Below are 17,482 nucleotides of genomic sequence, written 5' to 3' on the forward strand. Positions count from 1 at the left end.
TGTATGCTGTTGGTCAGTGTGCCCCTGTATGCTAGTGGTCAGTGTGCCCCCTGTATGCTGGTGGTCAGTGTACCCCCTGTATGCTGTTGGTCAGTGTGCCCCTGTATGCTAGTGGTCAGTGTGCCCCTGTATGCTGGTGGTCAGTGTACCCCCTGTATGCTGTTGGTCAGTGTGACCCCTGTATGCTCGTGCTACGTGCAGGGTGTAAGAGGATTTTACATGCAGGAGGATGCCACGTGCTGGGTTCAGGAGGATGCTATGTGCAGAGGGAGGGGCTATTACCTATTTTTTTACCTTTGTATGTAATGACAGTATACATGTAATTATTTTTGTGTGTGTTTGTTTTGTCAGTATATGTGTGAATATTATTTTCTGTGTGTGGGTGGGTTTGTGTAAGGTCACTCACACCCAGCCTGTATAAAACATATACACCTCACATCACCTCACCACGATAGAGACAGTAGACACATTATTACAGGAGATGGTTAGAGACTGCAGACATTTTACAGGAGATGGTCAGAGACTGCAGACATAGTGCAGGAGATGGTCAGAGACTGCAGACATGGTACAGGAGATGGTTAGAGATTGCTGACATGGTACAGGAGATGGTCAGAGACTGAAGACATGGTACAGGAGATGGTCAGAGACTGCAGACATGGTACAGGAGATGGTCAGAGACTGCAGACATGGTACAGGAGATGGTCAGAGATTGCAGACATGAAACAGGAGATGGTCAGAGATTGCAGACATGATTGATTCAAGAGATGGTCAGGGACTGAGTTTACAGCTGAACCCGGTGTAATGTGTATAGTATCGCAGCGCTGCTCCGCTCTATTTAAACCAGCTCTGCAAGATCAAGTCAGTAATCCTCCTTTGAAAGTACAACCAAGTGACAGAAGACAGCAGCACATCCAATTTCCAAAATAAAAAATTGTCTTACAAACAGTTAACTGCTGAAGATTAGCGGAGGACAGTAAACAGTTAATGGGTCTCTGAAGCTTCTAGCCTGAACCAGCAGAAAATCCTCCAACAAAACATAAAAAACCATGCAGCGCACACAGAGCTCCGGCTAAATAGCTGAACAGAAGCTGAAATGGGTAACGGCCATGTGTCCCTGGTTTTGGAGAATGCTGCTGCAGGGTCTTCTTATCAGTGTATCAGGCAATGTGCAGCTCAGGTTAGGGAGATAAAAAAGGTAAGGAGTGAGGGGAGAGGAGGCTGATTGGTAACCTCACACTGCCTGAACACCTAGATATCTGGAAGACACTGCAGCCGACCAGCATTACATGTAACAGTGCTTGCTCTAATTGTAGTCATACCTTCTTGCATCTCCCTTCTGGTGCCCTCATTCAGCCCTGCTCCCAGTCAAATGTGGCGGGCTGGAGAGGGGCGGGGGGAGGAGTGTTATACTGCCTGCTGACTGGCTGTGGATGGAAGGGAGGAGGAGCTCCACATTTCAGCCCGCCCATAGCCGACATCAGAGCTTCGATTTGACAGCTCTGCTCCACTCACTCTCACTGACACTGTGCTGGATGGATGGTCACACTGCTGAATGTACTGCTAGGCTGTCAGCAATAGGTACACCGCCCCTGAATCCGGGGACAGAATCGGGGACACACGTGGTCCAGGGACAGTGTCCTCATTCCAGGGTCTGTCCAGGGACGTCTGGTCACCCTACCATATTGGGATTTTTGTACTTAGCGTACTTACGGTGATTGTAGGCGTATTTGTTCCTCGCAGCAAAACAGTTGAGTTCTCTTGGTGATGTTTTGGTTATTTGCTCTAACAGGTAACTTTTCAGGACTGGCCTTCAGGGTGTTCTCCCTTCATCTTCTTCCCAACAGTATCAGTATTTCTTACTAGAAAATTACTTAGAACCCCCAAACATTATACAATTTTTTTTATTTTAGCAGAGACCAAAGAGAAAAAAATGGCGGTCATTGCAATTTGTTATGTCACACGGTATTTGCACAGAGGTTTTGCAAACGCAATTTATTTGGGGAAAAATAGACTTTAATCATTCCCCCAAATGGACATACCCATACGTCTTTGGGGTTCAGTGGTAATAGCGGGGTGGTGGGTGCACCTACAGGCATCATCCCGGTATCATTTTGTTCAGTCGGCGATTCTGTACAAGGCAAAAGTGATGTGAGTGGATAATTAGACACTCAATCACTTCTGCGGGTGATGGAAGGAGGTTCCACCCCCTTCCCACCGCCTCTCCCGGGCTCTCCGGTCCCATCGCGGAGGTCAGGAGCGATGTGGCCGGCGGTGATGGCTGCCCTGTACACAGAGATAGGACCTGACATCATTCCCCTCGCTCTGTAACCCTGGAGACCAGGAGCGGCGAGTATTCCCCACTTCCGGTTCTGCCCCTTTGTTTACCTGGCCACCAATCTCAGTCTGATCGACTGCAGGGGGGCCAGAGGAGAGATTTGGAGCTCTAATAGACCCCCGATCTCCCCATAAAGAGGACCTGTCATGCCCTATTCCTATTACATGGGATGTTTACATTCCTTTTATTAGGGATAAAAGTGATCAAAAAAATGTAACGGAAAAATGTAAAAAAGGAAATGAATAGAAAAAATTTAATAAAATAAACAATTAAAAAAATAAATAAATAAAGCGCCCCCGTCCCCTTCCTTGCACGCAGCAGTGAACGCATATGTACGTCACGCCCACATATGTAAACGGAGTTCAAACCACACATGTGAGGTATCGCCGCGAACGTTAGGGATAGAGCAATAATTCTAGCCCAATACCTCCTCTGTAACTCTAAACTTGTAACTAGTGAAAATGTTTAAAGCGTCACCTATGGAGATTTTTAAGTACCGAAGTTTGGCGCAATTTTAAAGTGTGACATGTTAGGTATCTATTTCCTCGGCGTAACATCATCTTTTACATTGTATTAAAAAATTGGGCTAACTTCTGTGTTTCCTTTTTTTTTTTTAATTGATGAAAAGTTTTTTTGGAAAAAAAAAAGTGTTTGAAAATTGCTGCGCAAATACCGTGTGACATAATAAGTTGCAACGACCACTATTTTATTCCCTAGGGTCTCTGTTGCAAAAAAATATATATCATGTTTGGAGGTTCTAAGTAATTTTCTAGCAATAAATTATGATTTTTACATGTAGGAGAGGAGTGCCAGAATAGACCAGGTATGGAAGTGGTTAAAATTGCGCACACTCGTGGAATTGGGACAAAGTACGTGCTTAAAAATATCCATAGGCGATGCTTAAAGAGCCTTCACAGGTTACCTTTTGATCGTCTATGAGAGCAGCCAGCCGCACCATCGGATCGTTTTCCAGGCAAAAACGGTAAGCCCAAAAAACACCGGCAAGCGGCAGGAGGGGGAGGAACATCCCTTTCCACTGCTTCGGAAAGCTCATGATCCGCTCGGAATGGTTTCATGAGAAAGCCAGCCGCCAGCTGGAAAAACCAATACAATGATAGCTTCAGCCATAACCCTGGTAAACCACAACATATACAATGAGGACACCAACAATGGGGTCCACTGACACAAACTATGGGGCACAATTAATCCCACTAACACCAATGATGGGGCACTATTCCTCCCAATAAAACCAAAGATGGAGCATTGTTTTTTTTCCACTGACGGGACCCTATCTACTCCCAATTGCCACAGTCCAGCCCCCCATGAATTTTGAATAAAACTGACTCTTTTGTTTAGAAATTTTGGAGACACCCCTGGTCTAGAAGAACACTACTATGAGCTCCAGAACTCTCATGCAGAAGAAAAAAATTGGGTGACCCTTGGACTGAAGAGTCTGAGCCTGGGAAAAGAGAGTTTGAAATTTCTCTTGGGGAACAAAAAATCTGGCCTGAGGTGTGTTTCGGATGAGACCCAGATATTACAAGCCATGAGTTGGTTCCAGTACTGAGATCTGAAGGTTCAGGACCCAGTTGAACCTTGGCAATGTCAGGACAGTTCTAGCTATGCTGTCAGCCAGAACCTGAGCAAATGGAGGTCTTCCAGATTTCCCACAATGGGAATGCCCTAGGAGTACAGCAAGGCTAGCCCTGGGGCCAGCATCTGGGTGAACACTCAAAGTGACTACTCCCTACTTCTGAGTAGGATTCCTGAGCCTCCAGTTCAGGGACAATCTGATTTTCAGTGCTAGGTGACCTGGACTGTCCAAAGAAGGGACTAAATTATCCCACAATGTCACAATGTTGTGCTTTTAGGGTCTGTAGTGGAATTGGGCAAATTGAGCTGTCTACAACAGTGGTTTCCAAACTGCGGCCCTTTAATTGATTTTACCTGGCCCTTGGAGCACTATTTCATCCACTGAGACAGACAATGGGGCATAATCAGTGGTGGGATTCAAAAATTTTAGTAACCAGTTCCGACTTTCAATGCACAGTGACCAGCATGCCCCCTTTAAATGCACAGTGACCAGCATGCACTCTTTCAATGCACAGTGACCAGCGTGCCCCCTTTCAATGCACAGTGACCAGCATGCCCCTTTCAAAACAGTGACCAGCGTGCCCCCTTTCAATGCAGTGACCAGCATGCCCTCTTCAATGCAGTGACCAGCCTGCCCCCTTCAATGCAGTGACCAGCATGCCTCCTTTCAATGCAGAGACCAGCGTGCCCCCTTTCATTGCAGGGACCAGCGTGCCCCCTTTTAATGCAGAGACCAGCATGCCCCCTTCAATGCAGAGACCAGCATGCCCCCTTCAATGCAGAGACCAGCGTGCCCCCTTTCAATGCAGATACCAGCGTGTCCCCTTTCAATGCAAAGACCAGCATGCCCCCTTTCAATGCAGAGTGAACAGCGTGCCCCCTTTCAATGCAGAGTGAACAGCGTGCCAAGCCCCCCCCCCCCAGACCAGTGCACTTACCTGTAGCGGCGGCTTCTCCTCAGTCCCCCGGCGTCTCCACGAGTCCTCAGTCCTCCCGCCTCCTCCTCGGCCAATGGCATGGGGTTTGCCTGTCGGCCAATCAGGAAGCGGGTCTCGAGCCAGGAGGAGGATCCGTGTGAATATAGCAAATTTTCATTCGCTATTGTCACATAATGGGTGGGCTCGGGGCGCACTGCTCTGCGCCCCGGGTCCACCCTTTGCTGGAGCCAAGTTGTAATAGGCGGGGACTGGGAGGCGGCGGCCTGGAGGAGAAAGGGGGTGACGTCACTGGTTGCTAGACGCTAAGCGGCTCTAGCCTAGCAACCAGTGCAGTGTGTGGACTCCGGCCGCCTTCCTGCAGAGAGAGAGCACCGCCGCAGCCACAGGCAGGGACAGAGGCAGAGAGAGCCAGAGCGGATGATACAGATGGTCACAGTAAGGCGGTTTGGGGAACTTCCAAATGTTTAGTAACCGGTTCTGTGGAACTGGTGCAAACCGGCTGAATCCCACCACTGGGTATCATAATTCCTCCCACTGACATCAATGATGGGTAGAATTCATCCTAATGTCACCAACCAAGGGTGCACATTTCCTCCCACTGACACCAACAATGGGGCACAATTCCTCTCACTGACATCAATGATGGGGCACAATTACTCCCACTGACACCAATGATGGGGCACAATTCCATCCATTGGACCAACGATAGGGCACAATTTCTCCCATTGGCACCAATGATGGGGCAGAATTCCTCCCAATGTCACCAACGATGGGGCAGAATTCCTCCCATTTGACAAACGATGGGGCAAAATTTCTCCCATTGGCACCAACGATGGGGCATGATTCCTCCCACTGACACCAACAATGGGGCACAATTCCTCCCACTGACACCAACAATGGGGCACAATTCCTCCCATTGGTGAACACTCAAAGTGCAAAAGAGAAGATGAACCAGAGAAGCTGAAGACCCACAGCAAAGGGGAAGAATTGCTGGTGCGCCAGAAAAACAGGAACATTTAAGTATCCATCCTTGATGTCTACAGCGTTTAGAAAGTCTCATTGATTATATAAGTATTGGCAGGAAGTGTTAGATAAGCGAAATTCTGTATATGATATTGTGCTGACTCTGGATCACGTTCTATTTCTTCTGTGTTATGTAGATTCTCCACAATGGATCATGACCAGGTAGTGGCTATTGCGAGATCATTTTTTTTACAGTGAGGGAAAAAAGTATTTTATTCCCTGCTGACTTTGTACGTTGGCCCACTGACAAAAAATGATCAGACTATAATTTTAATGGTCGATTTATTTTACCAGTGAAAGGCAGAATAACAACAAAAATATCCAGAAAAACGCATTTCAAAAAAGTTATCAATTGATTTGCATTTTAACGAGTGAAAACATGACTTGGTACTTGGTGGCAAAACCCTTGTTGGCAATCCCAGAGTTCAGACGTTTCTTGTAGTTGGCCACCAGGTTTGCACACATCTCAGCAGGGATTTTGTCCCACTCCTCTTTGCAGATTCTATCCAAGTCATTAAGGTTTCGAGGCTGACCTTTGGTAACTTGAACCTTCAGCTCCCTCCACATATTTTCTATGGGATTAGGATCTGGAGACTGGGGCCTGTACATGTGCTTTCTTGAGCAGGGGGGTCTTTCGGATGCTGCAGGATTTCAGTCCTTCACGGCGTAGTGTGTTACCAATTGTTTTCTTGGTGACTATGGTCCCAGCAGCCTTGAGATCATTGGCAAGCTTCTCCTGTGTAGTTCTGGGCTGATTGCTCACATTCTCATGATCATTAAAACTCCACGAGGTGAGATCTTTCATGGAGCCCTAGACTGAGGGAGATTGACAGTTATTTTGGGTTTCTTCTATTTGTGAATAATCGCACCAACTGTTGTCATCCTCTCACCAAGCTGATTGGCGATGGTCTTGTAGTCCATCCCAGCCTTGTGTAGGTCTACAATCTTGTCCCTGACATTCTTGGACTTCTTTGGTTTTTGCCATGGTGGAGAGATTGGAATCTGATTGCTTCTATGGACAGCTGTCTTTTATACAGGTAACAAGCTGAGATTAGGAGCATTCCCTTTAAGAGAGTGCTCCTAATCTCAGCTCATTACCTGTATAGAAAACACCTGGGAGCCAGAAATCTTTCTGATTCATAGGGGATCAAATACTTATTTCACTGAATAAAATTAAAATCAATTTATAACTTTTTTAAAATGCTTTTTTCTGGATATTTTTGTTGTTATGCTGTCTCTCACTGTTAAAATAAACAGACCATTAAAATTATAGACTGATCATTTCTTTGTCAGTGTGCAAACTTATAAAATCAGCAGGGGATCAAATACTTTTTTCCCTCACTGTAGCCCGTAAGCCTCACTTTGGGTTTCACCCAGTCCTGCTACCCTCGGAGACTGGATCTGGGAAATGGATAAACGAATGTTTGAGAAATATACTCATGTTCAACGTAATGCCTCCCGGAATTTTGAAAAAGAGTTGAAAATAATGGAAGGATGCATCACATTCCAAATTTTTATTTTAATCCTAACTCTAACGTATAATAAAGGTTGGGTATGTTCTCTCTTATTGGTGGAGAGGGACAGGTCAGGGACAACCTGGTTTTCAGTGCCAGGTGACCTGGACTGTCCACAGAACGGACCGAATTTTCCCACAATGACACGATGTTGTGTTGTTGGGGACTGGGATGGAACTGGGCAAATGGAGATATGTAGAGCAGTGATCTCCAAACTGTGGCCCCGGGGCCAGATTCCCTTTGCGTGTGTAGCACAATTCCCAGCCACAGTGCTGGATATGGGTCACCCTGGGTCAACGGTAGCAACAACAGCACATTTAAGCATGTTTCTCCAAGTGTGAACACTGAGACAAGAACCAGTTCAGTATCTTTGGGTTTTTACATTTATTTAGGAACTTGGATGGGAGAAGGGATGAGTGGGATACTCCTGCAACTGAACAATGCACAATCTGGCGGGGACTCTGAAAAAATGCTGCTTGGCGCTGGTTAACGCTGACTGGATGCCTGTTAACACTGACTTGACGCTGGTTAACACTGGCCGAATGCCGGTTAACGCTGGATTGACTCTGTAACTTTGCCTTTGACTAAGGAAGTCCTTTCTAGCTCCCTGAGGTACTCTTGCCTGAGGTAGCTATTTGTACACCTTTGCTTTACTGCTGACTGCTTCAGGGCCCACACTGGCACCCCTTTACTTCCCTATCTTCAGGGTTTGGACACTTGGCACCCCCATTTACTCCCACAACTATTGGTTAGCTGGCTCCTGGATCCCCTTGACCTTCTGGAGTGGTCCCCTCTCTTAGGCAGACCCCTGGGCAGATCTTAAGTACTCATGATAGATACTGTTTTTCCTGAAGGCCTCTGCCCAGCAGCTCCACTCGGTCAGCAACACTCTGGATCCCTCTCTGCAGTGCAGCTCAACCTCCGGTCCCCTAGGCCAGTGGTCCTCAACCCTGGTCATCAGGGCCCACTAACAGGCCAGATTTTAAGTATTACCTTGGGGAGATGAAGACTAGAATACTGCAATCACTGAGCAGCAAATGAGATCACCTGTGATGTAATTTATTTATCTTGCAAACCTGGCCTGTTAGTGGGCCCCGAGGACCAGAGTTGAGGACCACTGCCCTAGGCTGACTGCCTGGACCACCTTCACTCTCTGACAGGAGGAGAGACAGCCGTCACCTCCTCCTGGGACTGATGCTCCCACCAAAAGACGCTCTGTCACATGCTCCCTCAGGATTTATTTCCAAATCCCAGGGTGCACTGCGGCAAACTCCACCCACTGAGACAGTCATAAACCCTAGTGTGCTATTAGCAAGGTTTCCTCCACCGTCCAACAAGATCCCTTATTGAACACAGTGGGGAGACTCCCCAGACTCAACAGACACACCTGGAAACATGTGACAGACTAGCTGAGAATTCAGGCCCCCCTGATAAGCAGACAGGGCCATATATGTTTTACCTAGCACCTACCTAGGAGGGTGCTACACCTGCTTTTATCTGGCCCTTGAGGCACGATTTCTCCCACTGACATCAATGATGGGGCAGAATTTCTCCCAATGACACCAGTGATGGGGCACAATTCCTTCCATTGGCACCAACAATGGGGCATAATTCCTCCCATTGGAACCAACGATGGGGCATAATTCCTCCCATTGGCACCAACGATGGGGCACCGCGTTACATTAACTGACAATTGTGCGGTCGTGCGACGCTGTACCCAAATAAAATTGATGTCTTTTTTTTCCCACAAATAGAGGATTATTTTGGTGGTATTTGATCACCTCTTCAGTTTTCATCTTTTGTGCTATAAACAAAAAAGACGGATGATTTGGAAAAAAAAACCCAAAAAAACAATATTTTTTACTTTCTGCTATAAACATCTAAAAAAAAAAAAAAAAAATGTTTTCATCAGTTTAGGCCAATATGTATTCTGCTACATATTTTTGGTAAAAAAAATCCCAATAAGCAAATAGTGATTGGTTTGCGCGAAAGTTATTGCGTCTACAAACGGTGGGATTTTTTATGGAATTGTTATTTTTTTTATTTTTTCTAGTAATGGCGGTGATCAGCGACTTATAGCGGGACTGTGACATTGCGGTGGACAAATCGCACCGCTAACTGATACTTTTTTGGGGACCAGTGACACCAATACAGTGAAAAAGATATAAAAGAAATATGCACTGTCACTGTACTAATGACACTGGCAGGGAAGGGATTAACATCAGGGGGCGATCAAAGGGTTAAATATGTTCCTAGGGAGTGCTTACTCACAGTGGGGGAGGTGCTTTATCTGTGGGAAGGCAGAGATCCGTGTTCCTGCTTAGTAGAAACACACAGGAAGCTACGGTTGCCACCTTTTCTTTAAGCCAAACCCGAACACTTTAGCCGCGCACGGCAACATTTATTTTTAAGGGGGAACGCTGAAGACTCTGATGTAAAGGGGAACTCTAATATAAGGGGGTTTCTGCTCACCAAACCTCCCACTTACATCAGAGTTCCCAGCGTTCCCTCTTTAATTAGGGTTCCGAAAGCCCCCCTTACATCAGTGTCTTCATGGCACCCCTTAAATCTTACCTTAGGGTACTCAGTCACTTGGAGGCAGGAGAAAGAAGGGAGAGTGGGTGGAGACATCAGTCATAGACATTGGATGGTGAGCTCATTCACCCGAGGATGGAGGCTCAGGCATCAAAGCCTTTCATCCACTGTGTATCTGCCAGTTGCTGAGCTTCAAACGTTCAGCCCACACATCCCTTTCCTGAGGCACAGAACGCCAGGGATTGGAGTGTGGGTGGGCAGACAGATAGGAAGGGGTGGGAGGAGGAGGGGTAGATGAAGCCCTTTCTCCTCTCCTGTCTGTGTATGGGGGTGGGGCCGGTGTGAACATCTATGCACTCAGGGGTTGTGCTACTTGGTTACTTGGGGAGCCACAGTCCATTTTGAATATTGTGTCCGGTATTCAGGTGACCTGAAACCAAACACATGATTCAAAACCCAAACTGTCTGGGTGAATCCCGGATGGGTGACAACCCTACAGAAAGTGCCAGCTAGTGTAGTTTTGGGGTTAAAGGGTTTTGGAAGCAAAGGATTAAAAACACTCCAAAGAGGTAAGATATACAAGTGCTTATCTGGTGGCAGAGTCTGTGGATGTGGATCCTCCTAGAACCGTCCTGCAGGACCACTATCACCTATTCCAGCTGCTGAGCAGAGAGATGGCTGGCTTGGGAGCCTGGAGGAGCCGGTGTGGAAGACACAGCGGAAGTGACGTCACCGGAAGGATAGGAGGTACCAGATGAGAAGAGAAGCAAGGCTACGCATGCAGAGTATTTTGCTCCTTCTACAAGCCTTTCCTCTTAGTCTATACAGAACCAGTCACAACTCTGAGGACAGCAGCCGCAGGTGGTCCCATGCATTCCTTTATTGTACCCCCATAACCAAAGACCAGTGGCATTTTATGGAATACCCTCTACCCTGATCATTGGTATTTTTAATATTTATTACTGGCTGGACTATATATAATCTCTGTGCGCCAGTATCTCCTTCCTCCATTAGCAGAAACACAGGATCTCCATCTTCCCTACTAACAGACCAGTGTTCTGCCTCTCTCGGGAACGATTGCTGGGTGCCACTGGACATCATGTCCTCTGGACCTGCTGATTGGCTCTCGCTGTGTCCAGCGGGAGCTGAGTGCCAGCAGCATGCGTTGAAGCCCCAGACCTGAAAATGCAGATGATGTAGAGGTACGTGATTCTGCGCCCAATGGCCACCCTGCCGCAGTACATGTATGTGGGGTGACCAAAAAAAAAGTTTCTCTGATAAAGAGAGACCTGGTGGATTACATGCAGAACTCCTGGGCCCAGCTGAGGACATTTAGGGCCTTAAGATTGAAGATGTGTTGGATGTCTCCTTTTGGTTTGGGAACTGTGGACAGAGAAGAACTCCTGGAACTCTTCTGGCCTTAGCTCAGTGAGATAGAGTTTGGAAGACGAATGTCATAGACAGGTTAGGGCTTTAGAAAGGGCCTCCAATGGCTGTCAATGTGGTGCCTTCTCCACTCTCCATCTCACTAATAAAACCCCAATGGATGACTCTCTATGAACTGATCACATTCCAATCACCGATCATCTAATCATTGGTAAAAAAGAAGACTCGGCACAGAATATTGTACGAAGAGTTTTTATTGGACAAGATCAGAATAAGCGATTACCACACAGTAAATGATATGAATAAAATAAAGCTTAAATCTTTTATAATAGAATTAACAAATGTGTCAAATGCATTAATTATCATACATTGGTTGGACCAATAAAAAGCCGGCTGCTTCAATAAATCAAGCTCATGTATTGTCATGATTTCCTGCCAACCCCACAGCGGGTCAGAGGGCGATGCAGGTGTAAACCAACCCCGAGTGGACTGTGGTGGTTTCACATTTGTTTATGGACTAAACAGTTCCACCCGTTACAATCCAGCGTCCATTTCCCGTAGTACCAGTAGGGGGCGCACTCTGATGTTTCATTATATTTCCTTTATTTTTAAACTTTCCCGCACTCTGAACATGAAAATGGAGCCTCCAATATAAGTGTGAATTTTTTGCTGTTTGAAACGTACATAAGGAGTGAAACATTTCCCGCACTCTGAACATGAAATAGGACGCTCGCCCGTATGAACTTTCTGGTTTCTAAGAAATAAACGTTTCTTTGGAAAACATTTCCCGCACTTAAAACATTAAAAAGGGCGCCCACCTGTGTGTAAGTAGGTGCTCTTAGTAAAACGTTTCCCGCACTCTGCACAAGATTAGAGACGCTCGCCTGTATGAACTTTCTGGTGTCTAACAAGTAAACATTTGTTCGCAAAACAATTCCCGCACTCTGAACATTAACATGGAGGCTCATCTGTGTGTATTCTTTGATGTCTAAGAAGGTTTCCTTTTTGAATGAAACATTTCCCGCACTCTGAACATGAATAGGGAAGCTCACCTGTGTGTATTCTCTGATGGCTAAGAAGGCTACTTCTTTTATTAAAACATTTCCCGCACTCTGAACATGAATAGGGAGGCTCACTTGTGTGTATTCTCTGATGTCTAAGAAGGCTACTTCTATTATTAAAACATTTCCCGCACTCTGAACATGAATAGGGACGCTCACCTGTGTGTATTCTCTGATGGCGAAGAAGGATACTACTATGATTAAAACATTTCCCGCACTCTGAACATGAATAGGGACGCTCACCTGTGTGTATTCTCTGATGGCTAAGAAGGCTACTTCTATCATGAAAACATTTCCCGCACTCTGAACATGAATAGGGACGCTCACCTGTGTGTATTCTCTGATGGATAAGAAGGCTACTTCTATGATTAAAACATTTCCCGCACTCTGAACATGAATAGGGACCCTCATCCATGTGTGTTCTCTGATGGCTAAGAAGGTGTGTTTTATGATTAAAACATTTCCCGCACACTGAACATGAATAGGGACGCTCACCTGTGTGTATTCTCTGATGGCTAAGAAGGTGTGTTTTATGATTAAAACATTTCCCGCACTCTGCACATGAATAGGGACGTTCACCTGTGTGTATTCTCTGATGGCTAAGAAAGATTTCTTTACGATTGAAACATTTCCCGCACTCTGCACATGAATAGGGAAGGTCACCTGTGTGTATTCTCTGATGGCGAAGAAGGCTACTTTTGTGTTTAAAACATTTCCCGCACTCTGAACATGACAATGAATTCTCTCCTGTATGAACCCCTTTATGGTGTAAAGAAGATTCCCTGAGATGAGATGGTTTCCCGCACCCGTCGGCACTGTCAGATATTAGAGGACTATGTGAAGTATCAGGAGATTCCAATGATCTCCTCCAATGGTGAGGTCTGTCATGTATATTATGAGGAACGGGATTTACTTCTGGAGAAGATGCCATGTCATTATCTTCTGTAGTCACATCTTCCTCCGATGTCCTTCTATTCCCACCACAGAGTCCGTCTGTCAGAAGACAAGAAAAATTACCAAGAGTTTTCCACACTCATATACACTGCTCAACACTTTATAATCAGAGTATAGCATCAAGTCAGGGAAACTCCTGGGATATTCATCAGGTCAGTCAAGTAGCAGAGGGGGTTGTTACCAACAGGTGCACTAGATGGGCAACAATGAGACGACCTCCAAAACAGGAATGGTTTTACAGGTGGAGGCCACTGACATTTTTCCCTACTCATCTTTTCTGAGTGTTTTTTTCTTTTTAAATCAGAAAAAGTTTTATTATAAAGAAAGAAAAGTCCATTCCATTCGGTACACAATATTCCCGCTTTGTACAGTCATAGACACAGCGATCGTAACCTTCATATATAGTCACTCCTGCATGTTTCCATTCGCCACCTCCACTGACTCCACCCACTCCCCCAACATCTCACTGACCCCACCCACTCCCCCAACATCTCACTGACTCCACCCACTCCCCCAACATCTCACTGACTCCACCCACTCCCCCAACATCTCACTGACCCCACCCACTCCCCCAACATCTCACTGACTCCACCCACTCCCCCAACATCTCACTGACTCCACCCACTCCCCCAACATCTCACTGACTCCACCCACTCCCCCAACATTTCACTGACTCAACCCACTCCCCCAACATCTCACTGACTCCACCCACTCCCCCAACATTTCACTGACTCCACCCACTCCCCCAACATCTCACTGACTCCACCCACTCCCCCAACATCTCCTTGGCCTGCTCCTTATCCCGTCCTCTCCTGTTTATTCATTCCTAGGATTCAGCTTTCTTTTTTTTTTTTATTATTTTTATTGATTTTTAAACATAAAAATAACACAAAAAAATCAGACAAGAAACAAACAAGGCAACCAAAACAACTCCCCATCCCCCCAACCTCAGTGCAATGCTCATGCACTACAATACTTATAGGAGAACCTCCCAGGAGAACCTCAACGCGGCAGAGTCTCCCCCACACAGACTCTCACCCAGGTCCATACCCCAACCTCCCCCACCCTCTCACCCAGGTCCATACGCCAACCTCCCCCACCCTCTCACCACTGCTTGTCGTCTGATAGGCATAGACTTCATTTGTTACCTCCCTAAGTATCAGGGGACCTCAACTCACCCCTCTAAGGTGACGTCACCTTCACCGGTGGCAGAGCACAATCACCTCCGAGAAGAGTAGATGGCCTCTCAGTCCAACCCTGCCATATAACGCCTCCTCTATTCAGGTATGTGGCTTTGTAAAACGGCATCATCTCATTCACTGGTGACTCCCAATACTCCACCGATGGCGCTTCGCCCTTCCCCCGATGTAGAAGAATAGCCTTGCATGCATAGAACAGAGTAACCAGGGCTTTTTTTCAGCGGGAACGCGGGGGAACGCAGTTCCAGCACCTCCAGCCCTGAGTGTATGTGCAAGGGGTGTGGGGTGTGCTGGAGGGTCTATTGATGTTGGCTGCTAGGGGATCTATTGTCACTGGAGGGGATTTGTTTTTGTGTGAGGGTCTAATGTTGCTGGTAGGGGGATCTATTTTTTCTGGGGGGTCTTATGTTGCTAATCTATTGTTGACGGAGAGGTCTATTGTTGCTGGCTGCTGAAGGGACTTATGATACTGGCTGCTTGAAAATCTGTTGTTGCTGCTGGTGAGGTCCAATGTTGCTAGGGTGAATCTTTTGTTGCTGGTTGTGGTATTCTGTTGTGGGTGGTCAATTTTTTATTGTGAGGGGATCTATTGTTGCTAGGGTGAGATCTATTGTGCTGCAGGGGATCTGTTGTTGCTGGGGGGGGGGAAATCTATGGTTGCTGGGGGGTCTATGGTTGCTGGGGGGTCTATGGTTGCTGGGGGGGATCTATTTTACTGCTTTTCTTGTTATCAATATAAAATTCCATTCAAATTGTTTAGCACCACAAAATGATTCTTGGTTTTGTATTCTCTAAATGGGGCGGTACTGGGAGGTGGGTTGGGGGTGGAACCAAGGGACGGTGCTCAGAGGTGGGAAGGGGGCGGAGACAAGGGTTGACTCACAGCTTAGGGGGGAGTTCCTGCACCTATTCTCTGAGAAAAAAAGCCCTGAGAGTAACCAACAATAAAATTCTTTGTGCTCCAAGAGGTTCCATTTCCTCCACCAAACCCAGCAAACACACTGTCAGCATCAAACACATCCTCAATGGGGTCCTAGGACTAATCTTTGAAGTGTTAATTCTTGTGGACCAAGGCCAGAGGTATCCAATCACATGTCCCACAACTTTTCAAATTTACCCGGAGATCCACGTCTTTTATAGATGTAGCACCGTCCTTGTCAGGTGCTAGAAAGGGAGTGTAGTTTTGCCTCTGTCTGCCTATCGGAGGAGCAGCAGGTAAATTCTATATTGCTCTCTGCTTATCAGGGATCAGGATCTGGGAGTTAGGTCTGCTCAGTGTGCCCAGTGTGTGATTCATCTGGTCTAAGGGAGTGTCCCCAGCTTATCCAATAGAGAGGCACATTGGATGCTGGAGGAAACCTGGCCAATGACTCACAGGCTTTTGATACAGCCCCAGAGATTGGCACAGATGGGTTGTCTCGGTGCATTGTGGGGCAGGGTATAAAAAGCCACTGGCACATGAGGTAGAGGTCTTTTGCTGGGAAGAAAAGTCCCGGAAGGAGGGTGGTGGCTGCCTCCTCTTCTGCAGCAGTTGGTGATGGTCACAGGCCTGGTGAGCCAATGGTGTGAGGCTGAGCCCAGAGGTCCAGGAGAGCTGACTGGAGGAGTTGGGGCACTGTGAGAATCTGGAAAAATAATATGGTGAGTACAGAGGATCTTGCCCAGGGTTCTGCCAAGGAAGGGGACCACTCCGGAGTGTGTAGTCAGTGGACGGGTGTCGACAAGTGCATAGAAAGGGGGTACTGGGGGAGGAGAAACACAAATAGGAACACTTACCTCAGCTTTATTCAAGTGGCAGGATGAAGTAGCAGCCTTGCCGCATTCTCCAGCTAGAAGTCCTCTGAATTGTTCAACAGTTGGAGTATCCCAATCATCCCTTCTCCTATCCCAATATGAAATAAAACCACAAAAACATCCACCCCTAGACTGATCATTGACTGAGCCAAGAACATAAAGTGTTAAGATTTCTGCAAGCAGTTGCTACAGGTAACCCAAGGGAATCCTTCAAGTGTGAAAATTCAGCAGTCCTCTAGGGGGCAGTGCTACACATTATATACCTTTCATTTATTCAAGAAGGCTCGGGGGGAGGGGGGGCAGGGAGCCCCCGTCCCTTGGCTCTTTCCAATCACAACCCCACATAGGCACACGCTCATTTATCTGACTCCTTGCTGGTGAGCGTCAGCATTTTTTTTGCTATCTCTTAGTAAATTGAGGCCTCTCTCTGTGGGATTTTCCCCTTCTCTTTCACTCTCTCATATTCTTTGCTTGCCTGACTTTCCTTTCTTCCTCTCTCATACCATCTTTGTCTCCCCTCTTTATCTCCATTCTCTTCATACCCCCCCCCCGGCCCCCTCTTACCCTCCCCTACCTCTTCCTAACCTCACTTCCCAACCTTCCCCTCGCCCTTCTTAACACATGGATAACATCAGGATCCTCTCGATCAATGCTAAGGGACTTAACGTCCCGGAAAAGAGGCAATTTTTGTTGAACGATTTAAACAATCTAAAATTGATATCACCTTTGTGCAGGAGACCCACTTCAGGGATGACAAGCTTCCACTATTTAAGAACCGGTTTTTCCACTTGGCCTACCACTCTACTAACCCGGAGGCTAAATCAAAAAGAGCCTCTATCATTTTTTCTAGTATGGTACCATGGACACTGCGCACATATTCTAAAAGACCCCAATGGCCGATTTCTGTTTCTGAAGGGCAATGTTGGTGACGTCAGAGTGACTTTGACCACCTATTATGCTCCCAACAGCCAGCAGGATGCGTTCATTACTAGAGGTATGGAGAAGCTCCTGGAGTTCTCCGAGGGTCAACTAATTATTGAGGGAGATTTTAATATCCCTCTAAATCCTTCGGAAGATACATCTCTGGGATCCTCCTCTGTCCCCCCTTGGCGTCCGCAAACGTTTTGCAAAATCCCTCCATAGTGCACAA

General features: G+C 46.7%; 1 protein-coding gene across 1 annotated transcript in view; it reads right to left on the minus strand.

Moving 5' to 3' along the window:
• Window positions 1-17,482, minus strand: part of LOC309550754 (uncharacterized protein) — a gene marked incomplete at both ends in the record, with an annotated part of 221,992 nt that overhangs the window by 138,132 nt on the left and 66,378 nt on the right. Inside the window, one exon of the mRNA XM_082251092.1 lies at window positions 12,461-13,133. Coding sequence (XP_082107218.1) covers window positions 12,461-13,133 — 673 coding nt within the window. The remainder of the gene's footprint in view (window positions 1-12,460; window positions 13,134-17,482) is intronic.

This window comes from Pelophylax lessonae (assembly GCF_965119305.1).
Source record: "Pelophylax lessonae genome assembly, chromosome: 1".
NCBI classification, from domain to species: Eukaryota; Metazoa; Chordata; class Amphibia; order Anura; family Ranidae; genus Pelophylax; species Pelophylax lessonae.